General features: G+C 42.5%; 1 protein-coding gene across 1 annotated transcript in view; it reads right to left on the bottom strand.

The window, feature by feature from the left end:
- Nucleotides 1–21536, bottom strand: part of SLC9A9 (solute carrier family 9 member A9) — a 410063-nt gene that overhangs the window by 305089 nt on the left and 83438 nt on the right. The window contains exon 5 of the mRNA XM_090053238.1: nucleotides 16727–16842. Coding sequence (XP_089909364.1) covers nucleotides 16727–16842 — 116 coding nt within the window. The remainder of the gene's footprint in view (nucleotides 1–16726; nucleotides 16843–21536) is intronic.

Genomic DNA, 21536 nt, shown 5'->3' on the forward strand with positions numbered 1-21536 from the left:
ATTCCAGAATATTGTTTGTATTACTATTTACATTTGTAAATGCAAACAGATTTAAAAAAAATACAAGTTCTTAGTGATTTGTATCTGAAAATTACATTGCATCTCATAGAATTTGCTTCACTGATACTCATTCTGGTATATAATTGTGCAATTGCCTAAATCTTAGTAGCAGAGGAATCCTGAAGTTTAGAAATGCCTCCAGCATGTCAGGTTAACGTCTGACATTTCAGAAATGGGAACTGACTCCTTTTACACTGAAGCCACCATTGATGATTCAGACACTAGCATGTCTGGATGATTTTTTTCTCTCATTTAAGGTCCTTACAACTTACGTTCAGAATACTGGGAGAATTGAAGCTGTTGCTGAAAGAATTTTCCAAAGCAAAAGCAGAAGCATTTGGAATCTAAAATTAGTTTGGAGATTTAATTCTGATGTTCATCTCTGCAGAGGTGCTGCTCATACCATGAGTGAGATTAATACATGCTCAAAGCACTCTTCACGAAACTGTATTCCACACAGGATAATTTAGGGCTTGTCTGAACTTCAAAGGGTTTGCTGTCATAGCTCTATTGGTGGTATTATACTGAAGGAGCCAGGCTGACAATGTGGTGTGCCTGGCTGAGGGTGGGTGGGTGGAGGCGGAGCATGGTTTGCATGGCACTGAGGAGGGAGCAAGAAGCCTGCACAGCTTATGAACCTCAGGTCTGTAGCCTGCAAGGCATGTGTCCCCCACTGAGCCAGAAGTTAAACAGCCCTGATCTATACCATATATATCCATTTTACGTGTGCAATTTTCAAATATCTTAGAGTTAATATACATCACATTTACCTCTTCCCTCCTATGCATTAGGTCAATTACTCTGTAAAGGAGGAAATTATATTTGTTTGGGATCATTTGTTCTTGACAAAAACCTTGTTTGCTGTTTCTTATCACTCTGTTATCCTAGATACTTACAAATTGATTATGTAATAATTTGTTCTAGTATCTTTCTGGGTATCAAAGTTAGGCTGACTGGTCTGTAATTCACTAGGTCCCCTTTTTAAAGATAGTCACTATTTGCCCTTCTCTAGTCCTTTGGGATCTCCCTTGGTCTCCACAAGTTCCTGAGGATGATTGCTAATTGTTCAGAGATTACTTCAGCTAGTTCTTTAAGTACTCTAGGGTGAAAATCATCAGCTCCTGCCAACTTGAATATATCTAACTTATCTAAATATTCTGAAATGTTGAAACAGTGACACTGTTTTGATTAAATGAAATGGAACAGCGGTTTCAAATTAAAATGAAATTTGAAACAAAACGCTGTTCCATCAAAACACAAGTTGAAACAGAATGGTGCTGTTTCGCACAGCCCTAGTATGTATGATATTGTACATAATTAAGGTGTCTCAAAGTGAGATGCAGTGAGTTAGGTACCAATAGTACAATGCCTAACATAGTAAACAAAAATAAACTTGCATCCAAGGAATCACACTCTCTCAGGACTGAAATTTTGCTCTCAGATTTTAATATAGGTATGCAAGGAGGGATAGCTGCGAAAGAATTAGAGAACAGCAAACACATCCATTTCTGATGAAGTAGAAAACTTTGCTGTAAGTGCAGTCCACATATCAATCAATGGTCTTGACTCAGAAAAGGGTTGATAATTTTCATGAAAAAAATGCAGTGATAAGAAACCTAAGCAGATAAAGTATCTCAGAATTTTCAGTATCTGGATTTTATGGCCTCAGGTGACATCTGTTAGCAGATGCTGAATTTAGCGTGATCGTCATCCTACACAAGTCAGCACAGGCATCTATGAAGTAGGTTTGGAAATGTTATCTTCTAATGTGTGGTAGGGGCTTGGCTTGCTATTACGTTGTGTAAAATATGTATTACCAAAATACCAGGAAAATTCAATAACATTTATACTAACTGTATCCAATAATTTCCATTGTTGCTGTTGCTGAATGGCATCAGGAGAGCCAGAAAATAAATGAGATCAGTATAAGTAATTTATCACATGAGTATGTGATCAAAATAAACTATTTCTAAAAATTATATAATCATATAGGAAATTATGATAAAAAGGACTGCCCATTGTCTCTTATTAATCTTCTGATTATAGCAATGTTGATCATCTGTCCTATCCAATAGGCCTGCCTTCTAATAGGAGGTTCACATTGGAAAAAAAATAAAATGAGACACATCCCAGTCAAGTCATCCATGCCCAAAAGCTCTGTCTAAAATCAGTTCCAGTTTTAATCATAGATTCCTGGCCCAGCTAATAAGTCCGCCTACTCATGGCTCAGTGATGAAACAGGAGAAAGTGTCAATAAAATATTTTAATTAAAAACTTTTCAGGTTTTTTTTCACCTAAGGTTTATAAAATATATTACCTGTTGTTTTTTATGAATTAGTCTTTGAAAATACACAATGTTATACTTTTATTAGGAACAGGAATTGCTCCTGCTGCTCTAGTTAATATCTATTTTTATCAATAAAAATAGCACTGTAACTCACATCTTCCGTGCAGCTGTAACCATAGTAACTCCAAATAGAAAAGGGCCTTGCGATTATCAATATGACCAAAAGTAAGGGAGTTCATGTAGCTCTGAAACAGCTATGCTTCAGCAAACCTTTGTGGAAGTAAATGTTCTTCCTATGCTTTAAATGTCAAAAAAAGTGCTATAGCTAGGTAAAATGTCTTTGGATTGGAAGGTCATTACACAACAATGCGTTAATAACAAAATTAAAAAAAAAACCCTGAAGCTGCACTTTCTGCCTATTCTTTATTGTACTGTGGCTATGGCAAAGGTCAGATCATATTGTCCATATGCCAGGGTTTTTTGGCATCCCTATCCAGTTACAACTCTATTAAAACATTGGACTGCTATGGGTAATTTTTCTTGCTGGTATAAAACTACAGTACAATAAACTGGTTTTTGAAGCCAGTGGAAGTTAAACCTATAGAAGTAAGGGACTAATTTGGGGTTCATATTTTTGCTGTAATATTGATCTACATTATAACTGAAATGTCATTAAGAATGAACCAGTCAGTTCTTATTCAATAATGTAACTGAAACTAAAATAGACTCAGGGTTTGTGAAACTTATTTTTACACCAAACCTTTTTACTTCATGGCATTGCTTAAGACTAGAAGCAGAAGTGAAGAAATAACAAGAGCAAACTGCTGTATTTTCATTTGTAGCCAAAGCTCACTAGAAAGAAAGATAACACTTCCAGAAATAGCATAAGGGTTTCAAGATTTCTGGTCTTGTTCTGAACAAAGAAGGGGAAGATCAGTTTCAATTAACCAAAATTACCTGATATGAACAGATTTATGATCTTTTGAGATTCTTCTATCACATAAACTACTCTGCTATAACTTGTACCACAACCAAGGAAGTTTTGTGCACAAGAAGAATTTTCTTTTCAGAATCCAATAAAGTGCTTAAGCTCTTTTTTATTGTACAAAGCTCAGCTGTTTTATTTGATAAAAATTAAGGATGATCATTTGGCCAAAACAAAAAATATTTTAAGTTAGTTCAACATGGCAATTCTTTCTGTTTTCACATTTACCAACCCCCATGCCTTCTTCATGATTCAATTTATCCCTAATATAAGGGCTACTTTAGAGCAAGAATTAGATCCTTGCCTCACTCCAGAAGGATGTCCCTTTTTATTGGGATGAATTGGAAAACAGTCAAATCATCCAGCTACCAATGGACGAAAAAAATGAACATTCATTCTATGAAGTGGGTCTTCTCTAAAAGGGTATAATTACTATTAAAGGAGATAAGGCTTGCTGTATGAAATGGAATAAAACAGAAGTGATTGATCTGACACTGATATATTTTTTTTATAAATGTGAGATAATCAGAAGTGTTGGATATTTACCTTTACACAATTTTCTACTTCACCATTATAAAAGTGAGGTGAAGCAGCCTTAGCCAGCTATTCTTTACTAAAAATAAATCTCTAAGCCTATGATATTATTTAAAAATGCAGTGGAGCTTAAATCATATGGGACAACTGTATTTGGTTTCTTCACCTAAAACAGATGAATGTTCTTAAAATGACATAACAGAATCAGTTCTTTCCAGGTGTGTCCCCATACAGAATGTGGGCCAGATTTACACTGTATCTAATTCCATTGTACTCAACTGTTTCTGGGAAATGATCATAGAGTAGGGGGATCTCACACATTAGCTTTGGGTGAGTTTGTCTTTTTCTAGTGACTGATTAAGAAATGTGTGAATATAATACTGTCTTTGTTGAGCTGTAGTGTCTCAGGATTTTAAATGCAGAAGTACAATATTCAGTCTTTACAGACAACCCATCCTGAGCTATCATTACACATGCTGGCCTGTATGGAGACTGGATTTACTTTGGACCTATAATGAATGGCCCCTACCTTACGATTACTTGAGAGAGGGTAGGTAATGGGTCAAGATCCTGAAAGGACAGGAATTTTTAAATGATAAAAACAGGTAAGGTTTCCAAAAAATGTATTCAGAGCATTCATTCAGTTTTCAAGCAGCTCAGCCAGGGAGTTCCTACATACCCTTAATCCTGAAATCAGATGTATAAGGCCATTGGCAGAGTTGCATCAAAAGATCTAGGCTTGAATATTAACTAATCTGAAAATGGCGTAGAGTAATTTCTTCAGAAAAAAATGTTAGCAGTTACCCAGATGGCTTTTTATACTGAACTACAAAATCATAATTTTGAAATTCTTGTTCAAAGGAACGTTTATAAGAACATGAGTCCCAAAAATGAAAAGGAAATCCCCCATTTTACTTCTGTTCAGACACATAATAAAGTTCCTGGTGCCAACTCTCTGAAGAGAAAGAAGAAATAAATGAAAACTTAATAAATTAACAAAAGTAACACTGATGATAATGCAGACTTAGCCAGGAAAAGCAGGCCAAAAAGAATTACATTGCTCTTGTTAACACTTAAGCATTACTGAAGTATAATTATCTTATCAAGATAGCCACAAAACTTGAAACACTTAAAGTTGCACCTGTAACAACACTAATTATCCAGTTGATCACAAGAGTTCTCAGTTGATTGATTTTGTTCCTCTGTAATGAGAACAGATGATATCTCCAATTAGATTTGATTTGCTTTACTTTTGATAAATGATTCTAATTGATCAAAATCATAAAAAGTATGCGCCTCACTTTGATAATTTAAACTATATTTGTGTAAGCAAAGAAAGGAGATATGTGTATTGCTCTAAGATGTAGAGCTTCTAAAATAAAATACAAATAAAATAAAATAAAAATTATGCAAAAGCTTCCTGTAACACAACCTTTTTTTCCTCTTGAAATTTGCAAAGAATTATTAGAAGATGGCTCTTGGAGAAGGAAAGATTCACTGCTGATTGAAAAAAAAAATGTGTTTACTAAAAAAGGTTTTACTGGGGAGAAAAAGTAGATTTCCCAGGCATTCCTAAACTACTGTTGTCATTGTAAATATAAACTGAAGGGAAATTAAGAAATATTTGAAGAGATGAAGAATCTTGTAGGGTTTTACTTTAAGGAATTCTTGGTATTTTAGGTCTTCCTTCTTAGCTGGAGAATTGTTTTACTAGATGTTCACTGCACAACTTCCAGCTGCATTCCATGAGTTCTCATTTATTCTCATAACACCCTGTCCCCGAATAAGGCACGAACCTTGGTTTGAGAAGGCAGAATGAAGGCGACAAAGAGAAAAAAAGATTTTTTTCCAGAGTCTTACCTGCTTCAGCACAGATTCACTCAGAGCTGAATGTGCCATGGCATAGAGGCAGCTAGGGTCCTTTCAATAGCATTACTTCCTCTCCCCTTGCTGCTCAGCCAAATGGTACTGCCAATTCAGCACTGGCTGGAGAGGGTTAAATCTGTAGCTGTTAGTCATAGGGCAGGGGAAAGAGTAACTTCATGAGGCAGAGCATTACAAACTGGTCAGAGGGGATCAGCAGGCATTGGAGGGGGTCCCTGTTACCCTGAGCGCTATGAGGAGTGACAAAAAATAACGGTCACAAGCTGGCAGAGGGTAGAGTCAGACTAGATATCAGGAGGCACTACTTCACTGTCAGGGTGGCTAGGATCTGGAACCAGCTTCCAAGAGAGGTGGTTCTGGCTCCTACCCTGGGGGTCTTTAAGAGGAGGCTAGATGAACACCTTGCTGGGGTCATTTGACCCCAGTACTCTTTCCTGACATGGAAGGGGGGTCAGACTTGATGATCTGCTCAGGTCCCTTCTGACCCTACCAACTAACTAACGAACCTGTGTGAACTGGTGTGGAGCATAACTTTCTTCCCCCCCACTGCCATTCTGGCACAGAAATTAGTTCCCTTGCTTAAGACCCTCACCCCAATTTTGTATGGCTTATGTAGCAGCATTAAAAATGGACCCCCCTGAAGGAATAGAAAGGGCTGCCCTGCAGAGGCACAGAGTGTGAAGACAGAGTTTGTGCCAAAACAGACACTGTTTGCCCAGAGGGTGTGTGAAGCTGCTTTGGAGGTAGCCCTCTTGGAAGTGGGAAGGGTGATATAACCCCAGCAGGGTTTGCATGAGAGATGTTAGCAAAAGCTAAGAAAGGGTGCTGGCCTGGGACTGGCTGAGAGGCTTGGTTGAAAGAGGGGAGCAGTTCTCCTGAGAGGAGAACAGAGGAGAGAGAGGGTGGGGGAGAGAGAGGCTGGAGACCAGGGAAAGTATCTCCCCATGCCCGTCTCTCTGACAGCCCCTGGCAGAGCCCTACGGAAGTAGCAGGGAGAGGCCCAGGGAAGAGTGCTACAGGGTGTCCTTTCTCCCCCAACTCTGTGAGGAGACTCCAAGCCTGGGAAGACCCTTCTGCAAGCCCCTGTGTGGCTGGGTGAGCACAGCAGGGGAGGAGGTCACAGGACCAGGGGAGAGGCTGGAGACTGCCCTGGTTTTTGCCCTGTGAGTGAGACAGCACTGGGGAGGGGCTGCATTTCCTGGGTGCTGTGTAGCTGTGCTGGGCAGGGGAAACTGTTACAACCTGCAGCCCAGACACTGCTCCCTGCTGAGCCAGGGAAAGGGTCTGGGCAGGAATAAGCTTTCTTGCAGGGACTGTAGGGTGGCAGTCAGGGCCTGCTGCACGGAGACCCCTGGAGCTCATGTGAGGGATGTCAGCACCAGGGACTGCCCACAGATCCTGTGCAGGGGCACAGACAGTCCTACTCATGAGACACCCTGCCAGGGGCAGTGCACACAGGGTCCTCAGTACATACTGTACGGGTTATAGACTGTGTAAATAAGTTCTTGATGTTTTATTAGTTGGAGTATGAAAGTATTTATGTATTGGTTCCTTACTTATCATAGGTAATTTTCATACCTTCCCCTAGTGTAAAGTGTAGCCAAGAAGCATTAACCTGTAAGCCACCATCACCAGGTCATGCAGTGTAACATTTGTTCTATTGCATTGGTTATATGTTACCTAGTAAATAATTAAATCCTGTAAATAGTTTTTTAATGGTTTGCAAGGTTGTCCGATTGTAAGGGGAGGCTCTCCACTAGGGAACCCTGCAGCAGCAACCCAGGGAGCTGGGCAAGGCCACTAGCTACCGGGTATCCTAGGATCCCACTAGTCAGGTGAGGGTGGAGGTAGTGTCATGCCCAGGGTTATGCTTATTTTTGGGAGAAAAGCTACATTTTCTAGCCCATTGATCCCTCTCCCAAATATGTCCCAACATGAATGTAGTTGTTGCTTTAGCATAAAGGCAAGTCCATGTGTCCACATGCAGGTACCTAACCTCCTGAAGAACTTTTTCTATTTTTGCAAAAGCCAAGTCTTTGATTGCTACACCACTTTCTTCTCATTTCCTAGCCAACTTACAAACCTCTTTGTTACACATCTGTGTTTACCTTCCTGGAAGCTAAATTTCTGCTATTTATGTTACAAATAAGTAGCTCCTATGAAGCTGCTTCCATCATGCCAACAGAAAAGTCTTTAACACCTTCTTAAACTTCGTCTCTTTTCATAAGTGAAGTTACACTGTTACAAAAAACATTTGTAGTCCCATGTACTACAAAATGAAATGAAAAAATCTTATAAAAGAAATCTTTGGTCAAGTATTATGAAGATCCCGCTAGTTACCATGGGTTATATCACCACTGACTTCTATGTCACCACTCCATAACACTGGATACTGTTTTAACATTTAAACAGAGGTATAAGAACCTAATAAGGCCTGTGTATAGTTTTAAATGGCCTTCACTCACTAACATCTTATAACATAAGGAAATGTTCACTAGGCATGCCATATGTAAAACTGTTGCTTTACTGTTATATATTAAAGCAATTAACCATTTAAATTAAATTTATCTTTTGATGAGGGACTGAAATGTATAGATAGGACTAGAGGAGCTAACTAATGCTGTTTAAAATGTTGAAACAATAGGAGGAGAAAGAAAGATTGAATTTTGAAAGAATTATTGGAGTGTTCAGGCACTTTAATGTAAATAGGAGTGAAATTATATGCTATATGCTGCATTGGCTGTTGTGTGCTTCCTTCATTAAAACTGACTTTTAGAGATGCAGGGATAACTGATGAAGACTGATGTAAATCTCTGAGAGTTAAGGTCCCTGCCATTGTCTGTTTATCCCAGGAAAGGGAACAAAGCTGCTCTTTCGGTTTTTGCATTGTTTCAAACAGGAAAATGGTGGCCTTGGGCCAGCTCCAAAAACAGAACATAGAGCATCTACAGATTAGGCAACAAGATTTAATTTTCAGGCTCCTCCTTCTCATCATAGAATCCCAACTTTAGTCCCATACAGTGGATGGGGAGAGTTAAGCACCCCAGAAGCCAAATAAAATGCATCCCGATCTAGTTAATAGGAAACACTGAGCATAGGCATCTCCAAGACTCTGTGCTTGAGGTCCCTCTCTCCACTCAAGATTCAGAGCCTGGAATTATCTCTCAGCTATAACCATCCACAACTTTTCTTTGAAATAACAGAGGAGGACTTTTTTTTCAAAATGGACTATGAAAGGAAGATACTGTCCAGTTTTTATAAAGAGCAGAGTGGTTAGAACACTTGCCCAGAAAGTAGGAGACAGGAGTTATAGGCCGCACTCAGCCTGAATAGCTTCAGTCCCAGGCCTTTCTCCTCCTGGGAATATGCTTTAAGCACATAGTGATAATTCTGACTGGTATGAGAACCCTCTCCATTACCCTTGTACTACTGTGTTGAAATACATGCAAGAATCATAGGATCAGGAAGAGAGTAGAAAGAGTATGAGGTGAGACTACATATTACAAATAGATCATGTTAAGAGTACATAAAATTGGAATGATCACACATTAAGGTTCATTAACAAGTGCCAAGTGCCCTCTAGGCATCTTAAAGTTACATCACTTCGAGCGAGATTTATCTTAGAGCTGTGTTACCTAGTTTGAACTAAGTTAATTTCTGGTGTCTACCTGAAATAAAATCACCAATTTGTAGAATGCGCTGAGTGGCGAGGAAAGAAAAGGGGTGAAGGGGGCAGAAAAGCCAAGGAGAAGGGATGAGAAGGGGCAGTGCTGGAGGGGGAAGAAGGAGAAGGTCAGAGGATGGGGGGGATTGGATGGGTGGGGAGCTGCCAGGCTGCTGCCCCCCCAAATTGCCCCTCACCTGGAAGTCACCCCCACCACCCCCATATCACTCTCCTGCAACCCCAATTGCCCCCTCTGGTCCCATCAGCACTTCCACCCCTGGATCAGTGTCCTGCCCCCATGATCAGCCCAAGAGCAACAGAGATGCTGGCAGGGGAGGGGAAGGGATTTTCCCTCCCTGCCTGCTCCTTGGATCCCTGCAGCCCACACTGACCCTGTATTGCCAGATCCAGCCTACTTTGAGCTGAAGGAGGAGCAGATGGGAGGGGGTTTGAAAGGGCAAGAAACTGACAGGTAGCTGTGGCACATGGTGGGGGTTGGACTCAGACACATGGGGGCAGTGGGGGCTATAGGGAGCCTGGGAGCAGGCAGGCAGGGGGAATACCACGCCCCAGCTGCCACTGCTGCTCTTGGGTGGAGGGGTCAATTGGGGGTCAGAGGGGGTGATTCAAGTGGCAGAAGGGGGGTCCTCCTCCCTTTCTCCCTAGCCTATATTGTGCCTAGAGAGCTGGTGAGCAGGGCAGGCATGGAGCGGCCTTGCAGCCCCTAGCTATGCCCCTGCTCACCAGCCCTGTAGCAGCAGATTTGTGCAGTACACATTAGAGAGGGTTGTAACTCAGAATGTATGCTGATCACTAGCACTTGTTAATCTTAACAGAGACTAACATTGCTTAGAATTAGCATCTGCTTACTCAAACTTGTAATCTCACCTGACACTAAAGCCTACCAGTTGACCATTTCCTATTACAGTACATGGCTTAACCCAAGAGCGTCACACTCACCTGCCCTCGTGGGCTGATTCCAGATGTAATGGCAACAGTGGGATAAGTGGTGGCAATATGACAGGGCTAAATGTAGGTCATTCACCCCCCACTGCTGACAGGCATTTCCAACTTATTTCCATACTGGCAAATTCAGGGACAGCCTCCTGCCCCTGAATTTCTAGCCACTTTGGGACTCGTGTGAACCAGACAACAGCTCTGTGGAAAGGATCTGGCCTGCAATTAGACACCCCTGGTTTAGCCAGCTTGTTAACTGGTACAACTTGGAGGGGAGAAAACAAGTTGATTGTGAAAATGCTGATTTTGGAAGCCATGAGCAACCTTTAGTTTCACAAACATTTTGTTTATCTCTCTTTTTAAAAACCTCTTTGTTTTTTCCCTTTCCATAGGAAGGTTCTGATAATGTGTTCAATCCTATAAATCTTCCTAACTGTTTTAAAAAGTGACAGTACATGAGCTGTTTGGATTCAACCCCAGAACAAGAGGTTGCTCCAGTTCATCAACTAGCTTTTTAGTGATTGGTTTAGTGACCAGAAACTGTCTCTTGCCATGTTTTGTGAGCCTCCATTTGGTAAGAATTTGAGGTACCATTTAAAGAGCAGGACATATCTGAGAGAAAACCTGGGAGAACAATATCAATTTATTTTATTGCCTATGAATTGTAGAGATTCTTTAATAAGTCTCACAGAGAAGCTGTAAACTTCCCTGGGTTGGTAACACTAAAAGAACATCACCTGCATCATAAAATGCTGTATGTTCTACTTCCCTTGTAACAAATCAACTGGTTGGGTCTGCAAAGGTATCCAAGAAAAGAACAATAAAGGTCATACTGGGCAGTATTGCCTACTTGTCCTTCCAAGGTTGAAGGACCAAGGCATTATTTGATTATACAAGACCAATGCAGTTGTCTTATTCACTAAATTATTTTAAATGTTTTTACTGTCTGTCCATTTCCTGCACTCCTTAAATGCCTTGTTTTAGTCTGTTCTTTTGACAAGGCGGGCCTCTTGCAAATATAGAAATGTAACTTTTTTTATAAAGACACTAGAGCTTTGTGACTATTACAAAGTACAAATCTCCAAACAAATAATACAAAATTAATATTTTAGGTTGTGAATTTATCTTTTTTTATTTGTAAATTGTCATAGGCAGTCTGCGATTTTCTTATATGTAGACTTTGTTCAGAATTATTAACTGAATAAGTCCTTGGAGCAGTTCTTTGTCTGTCAGATGTTAGCAGTTTATTGTTCATAGCAGTTTAAAGTATGACCTTGTGAATGTGTCTACACATTTATTAATGTGCCGTAGTTACTGTGCATTAAGTTTAGTACTTGGATAGCGAAGTACTAAATCAAGGCACAGTAACTGGTATTACTGCACAATAGCACTGGCACAGAGGTTTTTACAGACACTAACTGTGCAGTAGCCTAATACTACTGCGCATTAGCATACTGGCATGGGTTTTGCCTGGTATGTTGTTGTGCAGTGTTATTAGGCTATTGTGTAGTTAGCATCTCTTGTAGATGCACCTTCTGTATATCAGGTTCCTTAATTTTCTTCCAGTTTTCTCTGTCTTGATTCCCAATAGTTTGTATTCAAATGAGATACAACCTCTAGAAAGACAAGAAATCATGATTTGATCTACCACTTCCCTCTGTAGTTTCTTTCAGTGGTTAATTATCCTTACTTAAGAATGTACAGGCAACATTCCTGGGGGATATGTTCCCGTGATCCCCACGAATGGTGAAAGCTGTGAATTCTGGCAGCTGGGGGAGGAAGCGGGGGGGCACGACGTGGCTCTGGTGGTGACGGCAGGAGCACAGCAGTGACAGTGGGAATGCAGCAGCAATGGTGGGAGCCCGGCGACAATGATGGGAGCCTGGCGGCAGCAAGCACGGAGCTCCCAAGGAGCTCTGATAAGTATTTAAAGTATATTTAAAATGCAGGTTCAGTATTCATGAATATTTGAAACGGTGAATGCTGAACCCGTGAATACCGAGGGTTTCCTGTATGTCATTTCTATTAGCTTTTAGCTGTTGCTTCCTGTTTCATTTTTTACCACTAAATTAAAGATCACTTTAGAATCAGGTATTTTTTCTTATGAAGACCAAAGTCTCCCCAAACCTAGGTAGACTAGGTTTTAGACTAGTGTGGTCAAAGCATGCTAGCTTCTGTAGCCAGCAGTACACAAGGACGGTAGTTTTATGCCTGCCCAACTTTGACTCCTCAGCCTGAATGGTCAAGTTTCATTTACAACTAAGTTGACTGGGGATGGCCACTGGTCTACAGCAAGGCTCAAACCTTATATCTAGAACTGTAGAGAGATGCTTAAGATCATTGTGCTGCCACATCTCTCCTTCCTGTGATGATACATATACACCATAATCAACACAATGCTTATACAATATAAGGGCAGGCTCCTTGCATGGTGCAGCCTGGGGCACCGAGCACAGTCCAAGCCTGGTCCCACAATAGTGGCACGCGGCTCACATGGCTGCTATAAGGATTGGGCTGGAGTTGTGCCTTAAGCTAGAATGGGGACGGAGCCTGCCAGTGTGGAGCAAAGCCTGGGGGGAAGGGGAAGAGCAGAGGCTTTTGGTGGACAGTCAGGGATCAGCAATGGCACAAACAGGGGGCAAGCTGCTTTACCTCTCCATACCACTTGCCCCCCTCCCCCACCTCTCCTGCAGTGTTGGGAAAGATGAATTAAAGACCCCCCCAAACAACAGTTGGGACTGCTGTTGGACATCAGCTTTTGGGTATCAAGTAGCCTTCTTCAGGTTTGAAAAGAAGCAGGCACAGACTGAACTAAATATTAGAGAAAAGACTTGAAATTCAAAGCAGGCTGTGAGGTAGGAGTGAAACGATGTTAACAGGACTCATTATAAGGCTAAAGAAGTTCAGCAGAATAGGCAATTTAGTTAGTGGAAGAGTGAGACCATACAACAGCGGTGGGCAATTATTTCAGCTGGAGGGCCTCTTAATGAGTTTTTTGGTGAGTTGTTGAGGGCCTCAAGGGTAGTCCCACGCTCTGACAGGAGTCACACCCCTGGTTGCCATCTTAGGACTGGAAATCCTATCCCTAACCTCTGACCTTTGCCAATGAAAGTCCCTCATCTTGCCCCTGGAAGAACGCCTTTTGGGATAGGGGTGGGAGGAGGGTTTGCCAATTTGGAACTCAAAAAAGACCAGACCATATACTAAAAATCAAACATCTACTATAACTTATTTTAATTTTATTTCAAAATATATTTTCATCCTGATTTATGTGCATTTGTTTAGTATATTGAGGTAACTGCACAACAGCTCAAAATAAAGTCGTACTCTTGTATATTGTATGTCGGGCGTGCGGTGGTGGTGGTTTTGTGTGTGTGTATGTGTGGCTGTGGGGGGGGGGTTGTAGAGGGTGTGGGTGTATGTGTAGGGTGTGTGTCCAGGTGGATGTGGGTGTGTGGGAGGTTGGTGAAGGGTGTGGCTGTGTGTGTGGGGGGATATGTGTAGGATGTGGGGGAGTTGTGTGTGATGGAGTGTATGGGAGTTTGTGGGGTATGTGTGGGTGTATGTGTGGGGTATGTGTTTGGGGATGTTTGGGGGAGGGTGTGAGTGGGTGTGTGTGGGTGAGTGCGGGGCATGTGGGGGGCGCTGTGGGGTTTGTTGGAGGGTGTGGGTATGTGTGGGGGCAGGGTGTGGGAGGAGAATACAGTTGTGTGTAGGAGGTGGGGGAGGTGCCCAAGGCCATCAAGTCAAAACATAGGCAGATCCCTGGGTGGATAAACTTAGGCTTCTGCACATATATCCTGAGTAGAACCTGCTCTTTATTGTAATGCAAATGAAGGGCAGAATGTGGTCTAAACTCTGGTTAAATTGGATTGCTCTATATCAATGACCTATTGTCATCATTATTTACCAGAACAATAACAAATGTCTTACATCAAATACCATGCACCAAATTCATCTGCACTTGTGTCTACTTACACTTTGGCAAAATTTGGCCATGCTTCCCTGACGCAGAAGTACTTAGTTTTCAGTTTTCTTCCTTAAACCTTAGTGGCTAAGGACAGACATTCAAAAAGCCAGAGTCTGAATTGATTCAATCTTTACAGGTTAGTCTAACCTTCCTAGATTGAACCAATTTGCAAGTGAATAGACATTCCCTCTGGACTGAGGAAATGCAGGCACATGTCTGCAGCCACTCAGGCCAGGAGCCAGGGGGCACTAGAGTGTGCCCATGGCTGCAGGGAAGCTGTGCAGGTATGTGGGGAGTGGAGGACAGGCAGGCATGGCCAGGCCTGGCAGTAGCCTGGAGTGAACTGGCCAAGGAGCAGATTTAATTTCTCCCTACCTGTCCCACCAGCATGGACCTGAGCTGGAGTCTGCCTGGTGCTCCCCCCTCACTGCTGCAGTGGCAGGGACATGGCCAGATGCTGACTGCCTTGACCTCCTGAGGCAGATGGGGTAGGGAGGGGGGTTATTTCTCCTCTGCCCCTGGGAGACTGCAGTAGGGTCTGCCCGTCTCGACTGCTGTCGCCACCAGTTGTTCCCTGCATGGGGTGAGTGGCGGAATAAGCCCCTTCCTGTCCCCTCTACCAGACACTGTAGGGAGGGAGGATAACCTCTCTCCCTGCCCCCTGGCCTAAGGGGACGTGCTGGCCAGCCCCTGGCTGTGCCTTCACCCTGCTGCTGGAGCAGTGAGGGGGCAGCAACTATGACAGGGGCAGCACCCCCTGTCATGGTGTCCAGGGAGTGGAGCCTCTTCCCAGCAGGGGAACTGTGAGCAGGGATTCAGATCTGTTGCAAACTGCATGGGGTGAGCCCCAACACTGGGGCTCTGAGGATGCCATAGTCTCCCAAGTCCACCCCCAGCACCTCTGCTTGCCCTGTACAGTCTGCAGGAAGGGTGGTTATTCCCCCCATCTGCTCCCAGGGGACTGCAGTGGGGTCTGCCCACCCCAACCCCCACCACAGCTGCCAATCACTTCCTGTGTGGGGCGAGTGGCCCTCAGCCATGCTCCTACCCTGCCACTGCAGCGTCAATGGGGGAGCAACTGTGATGGGGGCTTCAGCCCTTCTCATGGTGCTCCATAGCGCAAGCTGCTTCCCAGCATGAGGCTGCACTGTGGGGTGGTCAGGTCTGCTATAGACTGCACAGGGTGAGTGGTGGCGGTACTGGGGATTCGTGGGGGGTTATGGTGCCCTCTGAGCCCCAGCGCTTCCTCTTTCCCCGCACAGTCCACAACATCTTTGAACCCCCGCTCATGCCCCCCCCCAGGAAGAGACTCCACTCCCAAGACACCATTACAGAGGGTGCTGCCCGCATCACAGTTCTGCCCCCTCACTGCACCAGCAGCAAGGTGAGGGCACAGCCAGGGGCTGGCTGGCAGGGCCCCTTAGGTGAGGGGGCAGGCAAGTGGGTTTTTCCCCCATCCCTCTGGCATCTGGCGGAGGGGGAAGGACAGGGCTTATCCCACTTTTCACCCCATGCAGGGAGCAATTGGCAGCAGCAGTTGGGGTGGGCAGACTCCACTGTGGTTCTGAGGGGGCGGAGGGGAGAATAACCCCACTCCCTACCCTCCCTGCCTCAGGGGGCCATGTCGACTGGCGTCTGGACATGCCTCCACCCTCATTGCTGCAGCAGCAAGGAGGGAGCACCAGGTGGACCCTGGCTTGAGTTTATGTTGGTGGTACAGGGAGCAGGGAATTAAACCCCCTCCCTGGCCAGTTGATTCCTTGATACTGTCGGGGCCTGGCCACACCCCTACCACTGAAGCAGCTAGTGAAGAAATGCAGGTCCATGTTGGTGGGACAAGGGAGGGCGGAGGGGAATAAACTTCTTCCCTGCTCTCTTCCAAAGCCAGTGTCTGGCCAGGCCCCTGCCCCTGCCTGTCCCTCCTCTGGCTGGGGAGCACAGGGGTGGGTCAGCCCTCCTCCACTGCAGCAGAGAGCTCATCCCAGCCCAGCCCAGAGAGCATGCCAGGATGCTGATGGACTCTGGTTTAATTTAAAGCAGGAAGGATGACACTGATAGACATTCTTAAGAGTTTTTTGAATGTCAGCATCATTTCACTTCTTCTAGCACCTGCTTTTTCTAAGTTTGTGAACTAAATTAGCACAGTTAAACCAGTTACTAAAATAAATAACAGAAGGATCTTTGCAGACAGCAAAAATGTCTTTCTGACTTAATATGTATGGTTACCCAAACATCAGATATTTAACAGCTATCGGAGTGAAAACAGGAAGAGCAGAGGCTGTGAGAATCTTTATGGCAGGTGCAAACATTACATTCTTGTCTTCACCTGACAGTCTTGTGGTTAAAAGATGAAAACAAAAAATATCATTTGTTTTAAACAGTTACCTGGATCTGTAGCAGACATCAATGAGCCAAAAAACAAACAGTCTGTGAAGTGAAAGTCTCCTCCTTTTAACTGGCCAATGTGTATCATGGCCTTCACAAAGCCATACATTATCAACCTGTCAGAGAAAACAGATATTTAAACAGAGTACATCACTCCAACTCTCTTCATTTCACAACATTCAGTGGTTTCTCATTTGAACTACTAGGTTGTCTCCAACTTCTTTTAAATGCACATATTGTACAAGTACTGAACACAAATTGCCACTGTCATGTAAATCTACTTCTGTTTCAGCTGTTCAAATATTGTATTGAAATATTCTTGATGTTTGAAGAGTGAACACTTTTACTGAATATTAGCAATTTATTCACCTGGTAACAGATGACAATACATTTAGCCATTTATTTTACAACAATAAGATAAAGTTAGTGAAAGAAGAGATTATCAAGACTAATCTGTCAAAAGCTGTAGAGGCATCACACAAGCACAGGTGACAAGAGTGGCTGTGTTGACTTGTTCTTACATTCCAAGATGGATTGTTTTTTCTCAATTTTCATTGAGGGTTTTCCCCGCTTATATATGATCCTGCAAGTACTGGCTGGGTTAAAACTCCAGCAAACACCAGCAGTTTGTTAAAAGTCCAACAAAGGGACAGACACTTAGTACCCCAAGTATAGTCAGCCACGTTATGTTTTAAAATCGTGTGCTATATCCTTGCCAGTTTTGTACAAAGCATTTTGCAAGAGAAATAATGAAATATATAATTTAGCTGTGTTTGAACTAATTCTTAATGAAGCTCACTTAATGATAGGTACTATAGTTAATGACCTTATTTTTCTATGCACTTACAAAGATCTATTACACATACTGAGTTTTTTATACTGCCTTCAGAGATATAGATGACACACAGGGAGGTCTATGACAGCTGTGCTGTATCCAGGTAGAAGTGTTAATATTCTCTTCTTAAAGGAGAAAAGATGTCAAAGAATAATTCAGTTTTGGTTAGTTTCAGTCATAGTGTCCACCATGAACAGCATGTGGCTAACAGCTATATTTTTTGAAGCTCAGCAGGGGACCAAGAACTCAATGGGCAAGACTACAAATTCCAACATTAGTTAAGGCACTTAACTGAGTTAAGTACCAAATTTTCATTAAATTCCAACTCGGAGTGGATTTTCTCCTTTTCTTGGTAGCTCTGAAAATTGAGAGCTAAAGTATACCATCTTACCACTTGAGATGTATAAGACTGAGGAACATTGGTGGATCCTCATAGCAACCTTGGACCCTTATAAAGACTTTGGTATCTAGCTCTAGCCAGTCAACCTGGCAAATATTGAACCAGCAAGGATTTATAATGTTTGAATTGCATGAGAGGAGATAGTAAAGGCCAGAAAGGCAGTATTTAAACAATACTGATAATGCTAAATTTAGCTAAAGAGTTTGCAAATAATTTACACTTATTTCTTTAAAATCCTTAATTGTGCTGTGCTGGTACCTCCAGATATTAAGTACAAGCAAATCAGTACTATGAGGGATATATTTTATAAAAAGTTTGAATGACATTGAGGACAAGTCAGTTCAAACCAGTCTTCATTACATTAAGTTATTGAACTATTCATCTGCATACACATTAAAACCTTCCTCTGGTGGAATTTTACTGACATGTATGGAGGTACAATAAATACAGCTTAGTATCTAACTTTTTATTAAAAGAAAAACAGGAAACAGTGATCATTTCATCCTTATTTTCTCTTTTGACTTCATGATGTATATTTGTGATCATTAATCACATCATGTAATTTTCTGATGTTATGTGTGTTTTAGGGGACTGTATCCCTGCTTATGGTTTAAAAGTGTCTGTTGTGATATTGGTAAAAGGCTTGATTCTGCTCTTTGAAAGTCCATTAGAGCTTTGTGAGACACTATAGCGTGAAGAGGATCAAGTCCAAACTAAAAATAATGCTCAGTTATAAGCGGTATATTTTTAATGAAGGTCATATATTAATTAAGGTTATTTCTTAATGGGGTTATCCATAAAAGTGTAAGATAATATAACTGTTGGGTAAAGGCATTTTAAAGAACACTTAAATAAAACTAGTTTCATTCTGATTTCAATTATTGTTTTTTAGCTACCTCAGCATTCAGCTTTCTTGTCATCTGCTTCACCTTGTAAAATGTTAACAAGATAAATAAAAATCCAGAGCACAGTTCTTAGCTAGTATAAATTGTCATGACCCTGGACATTTGATAGATTTCAACTGAAATCAGAAAGGATTATGACAGTTTACACTAGCTGAAAAATCTGCCTCCAGGAAAATAATTCATACAATTTCAGAACAACAGAGAAAATTAAAAAAAACAAATGTTGTATGTGCTTAGCTTCTTTTTATTGTACTGCTCTACTACACAGTACTCTCACCTAGACTCTCACCTAGACTCTAAACTAGACTCTCACCTCTGTTAAGCAAATTTGACCACAGAATATCTTTACTTAAATCTAATACCAATGATGCATAAAAATATTTTTGTCAGATTCTGAACTTGGTGTAAGATTCTGAACTCCCTGGCTGACTGGGGCGCAGTGTGCCTTGAGATGGGGGAACATGCAGCCCTGGACTGGCTGCTCCCTTGGCTCCACATGCCTCAACATGAGGCATGTGGACTCCTTGTCTTGAGGCACACTGCACCCCAGTTGGCCACAGACCCATGGAGCACATACCACTCCCCGGCTGACTAAGGCACAGGGTGGTCAGTGTTGTGGGTCCACAGCATGCAGAGCCAAGGGAACAGGCAGCCCTGGGCTTCCTGTTCCCTCATCTCTGTGCACTGCATTATCCTAGCACACTGCATTTTAACATGCTTTGCACCACTTTTTTAAAGAGTTTTTTTGCCCCAGTGTTGCAAATTAGCAGTGCAGGGCACAGTTTAACATGCAACATGTGTGGTTTGTGGCACTACAAACTGAACATGTCTGCACGTCTGGATCTGGCCACAAGGTTCAATAAGGACAAATGTGAAGTCCTTTACTTAGGATGGAACAATCCCATGAATCAGTACAGGCTGAGGACTGACTGGCTAAGCAGCAGCTCTGCAGAAAAGGACCTATGAGTTATAGTAGACAATAAGCTGAATATGAGCCAACAGTGTGCCCGTGTTGCAAAGAAAGTTAATAGCATACAGGACTGCATTAGTAGAAGCACTGCCAGCAAGTCAAGAGAAGTGATTCTTCCCTTCTATTTGCACTGGTGAGGCTGTATGTGGAGCATTGTGTCCAGTTTTGAGCCTCCCCCTACAGAAAGGATGCAGAAAAATTGGAGAAAGTCCAGTGAAGGGTGAGAAAATGGTTAGAGGGCTGAGGCACATGACTTCTGAGGAGAGGCTGAGGGAACCGGGATTATTTAGTCTGGAAAAGAGAAGACTAAGAGGAGATTTAATAGCAGCCTTCAGCTATCTGAAGAGTGGTTCGAAAGAGGATGGAGCTAGACTGTTCTTAGTGGTGGCAGATGACAGAACAAGGAGCAACGATTTCAATTTGCAACAAGGGAAGTTTAGGTTAGATATTAGGAAAACCACTCTTACTAGGAGGATAGTAAAGCACTGGAACAAGTTACCCAGAGAGGTTTTAGAAACATCATCCTTGGATGTTTTTAAGGCCCAGTAAGTCAAAGCTTTGGCTGGGATGATTTAATTAGGAATCATGGGTGTCTGGTGCCTCCTGAGTTGGGGGGGTGGGGCAGGTGCCCCTCCTGACACCAGTCAATGACTGGGGGGGAGGGGGGTCCTGCAGCCGATCTCAGTCACCGTAAAAGCAGTTGGAAGCAGGTAAAAGTGGCCGGAAGCTTTTCCTAGTGGCCCTGCTCCCTGGCTGGCACTTGCAGTGGGGGCACTGGTGCTCCTGCCTGCCCCCCTGCCCACTGGATAAACAGGGAGTGTGGCCAGACAGGGGGTGCACCAGTGCTCTCAGGGGTGCACCACCATGCACCCCCTATGTGTTGCCCCTGTTGGAAATGTTCCTTTTTTGAGCAGGGGGGTTGTACTAAATGACCTTCTGAGGTCCTGTCCACTCCTAATTTTCTAATAATTCTATGATACCTATGTACTACAAATAAAAGTTGGATCTGGCTAGATATCCAAGTTTCCAAACACGGTGATACTGGAATACCATACAGTACTGTACATCAGAAGTGTTATTTAATGGAAATCCAATGAGGAAAGCATACCCCTGAGACAGCTACTCATTAATCCTTGGGAAATGCCTTCAGTAAGGTTGCATTGCCATTATAACACGAAATTGAAAAAAAATAGTCTTATTGATTTTTATGGGTGATATCCTGTATATGAAAATGGCAATTCTGGAGGATTCACATCCCCCTGTATTTTAGCAAACCAAATTGCTTTAATTGTCTTCAACAATCCATTTAGTGTATTATGTGTTTGATAAACAGCTTTATTAAAATACTGACTACAAAGCTGTAAATGTAAATAAATCTTGATGGCAGTTATTTTCAGTTTCTTCCAGACTGCCTACATCCCATGAGGCTGTTTTCAGAGCAAAGCACAGTCCAAATGAAAAACAACAGAAGCTGTGTGTTTGTTTAGTAGAAGGAGAGTCCTGTCTCTCCTACCCTTATTTCTGGGCATCAAGTCATCTGCAGTATTAATGTATGAGGCTACATTTTTTAAAAAATGAACAACAAGGTGGGGACAACAAGGTGGAGACAACCTGTGACTGAAGCTTCCCTAACAATTGAATAAGCATTTATTCTGAAATTACTTTTTAAGCATGTACATTTCTATTTTGTGAGGCATTTG

This window comes from Crocodylus siamensis, chromosome 6, assembly GCF_052110815.1.
Source record: "Crocodylus siamensis isolate JL-2025a chromosome 6, ASM5211081v1, whole genome shotgun sequence".
NCBI lineage: Eukaryota > Metazoa > Chordata > Crocodylia > Crocodylidae > Crocodylus > Crocodylus siamensis.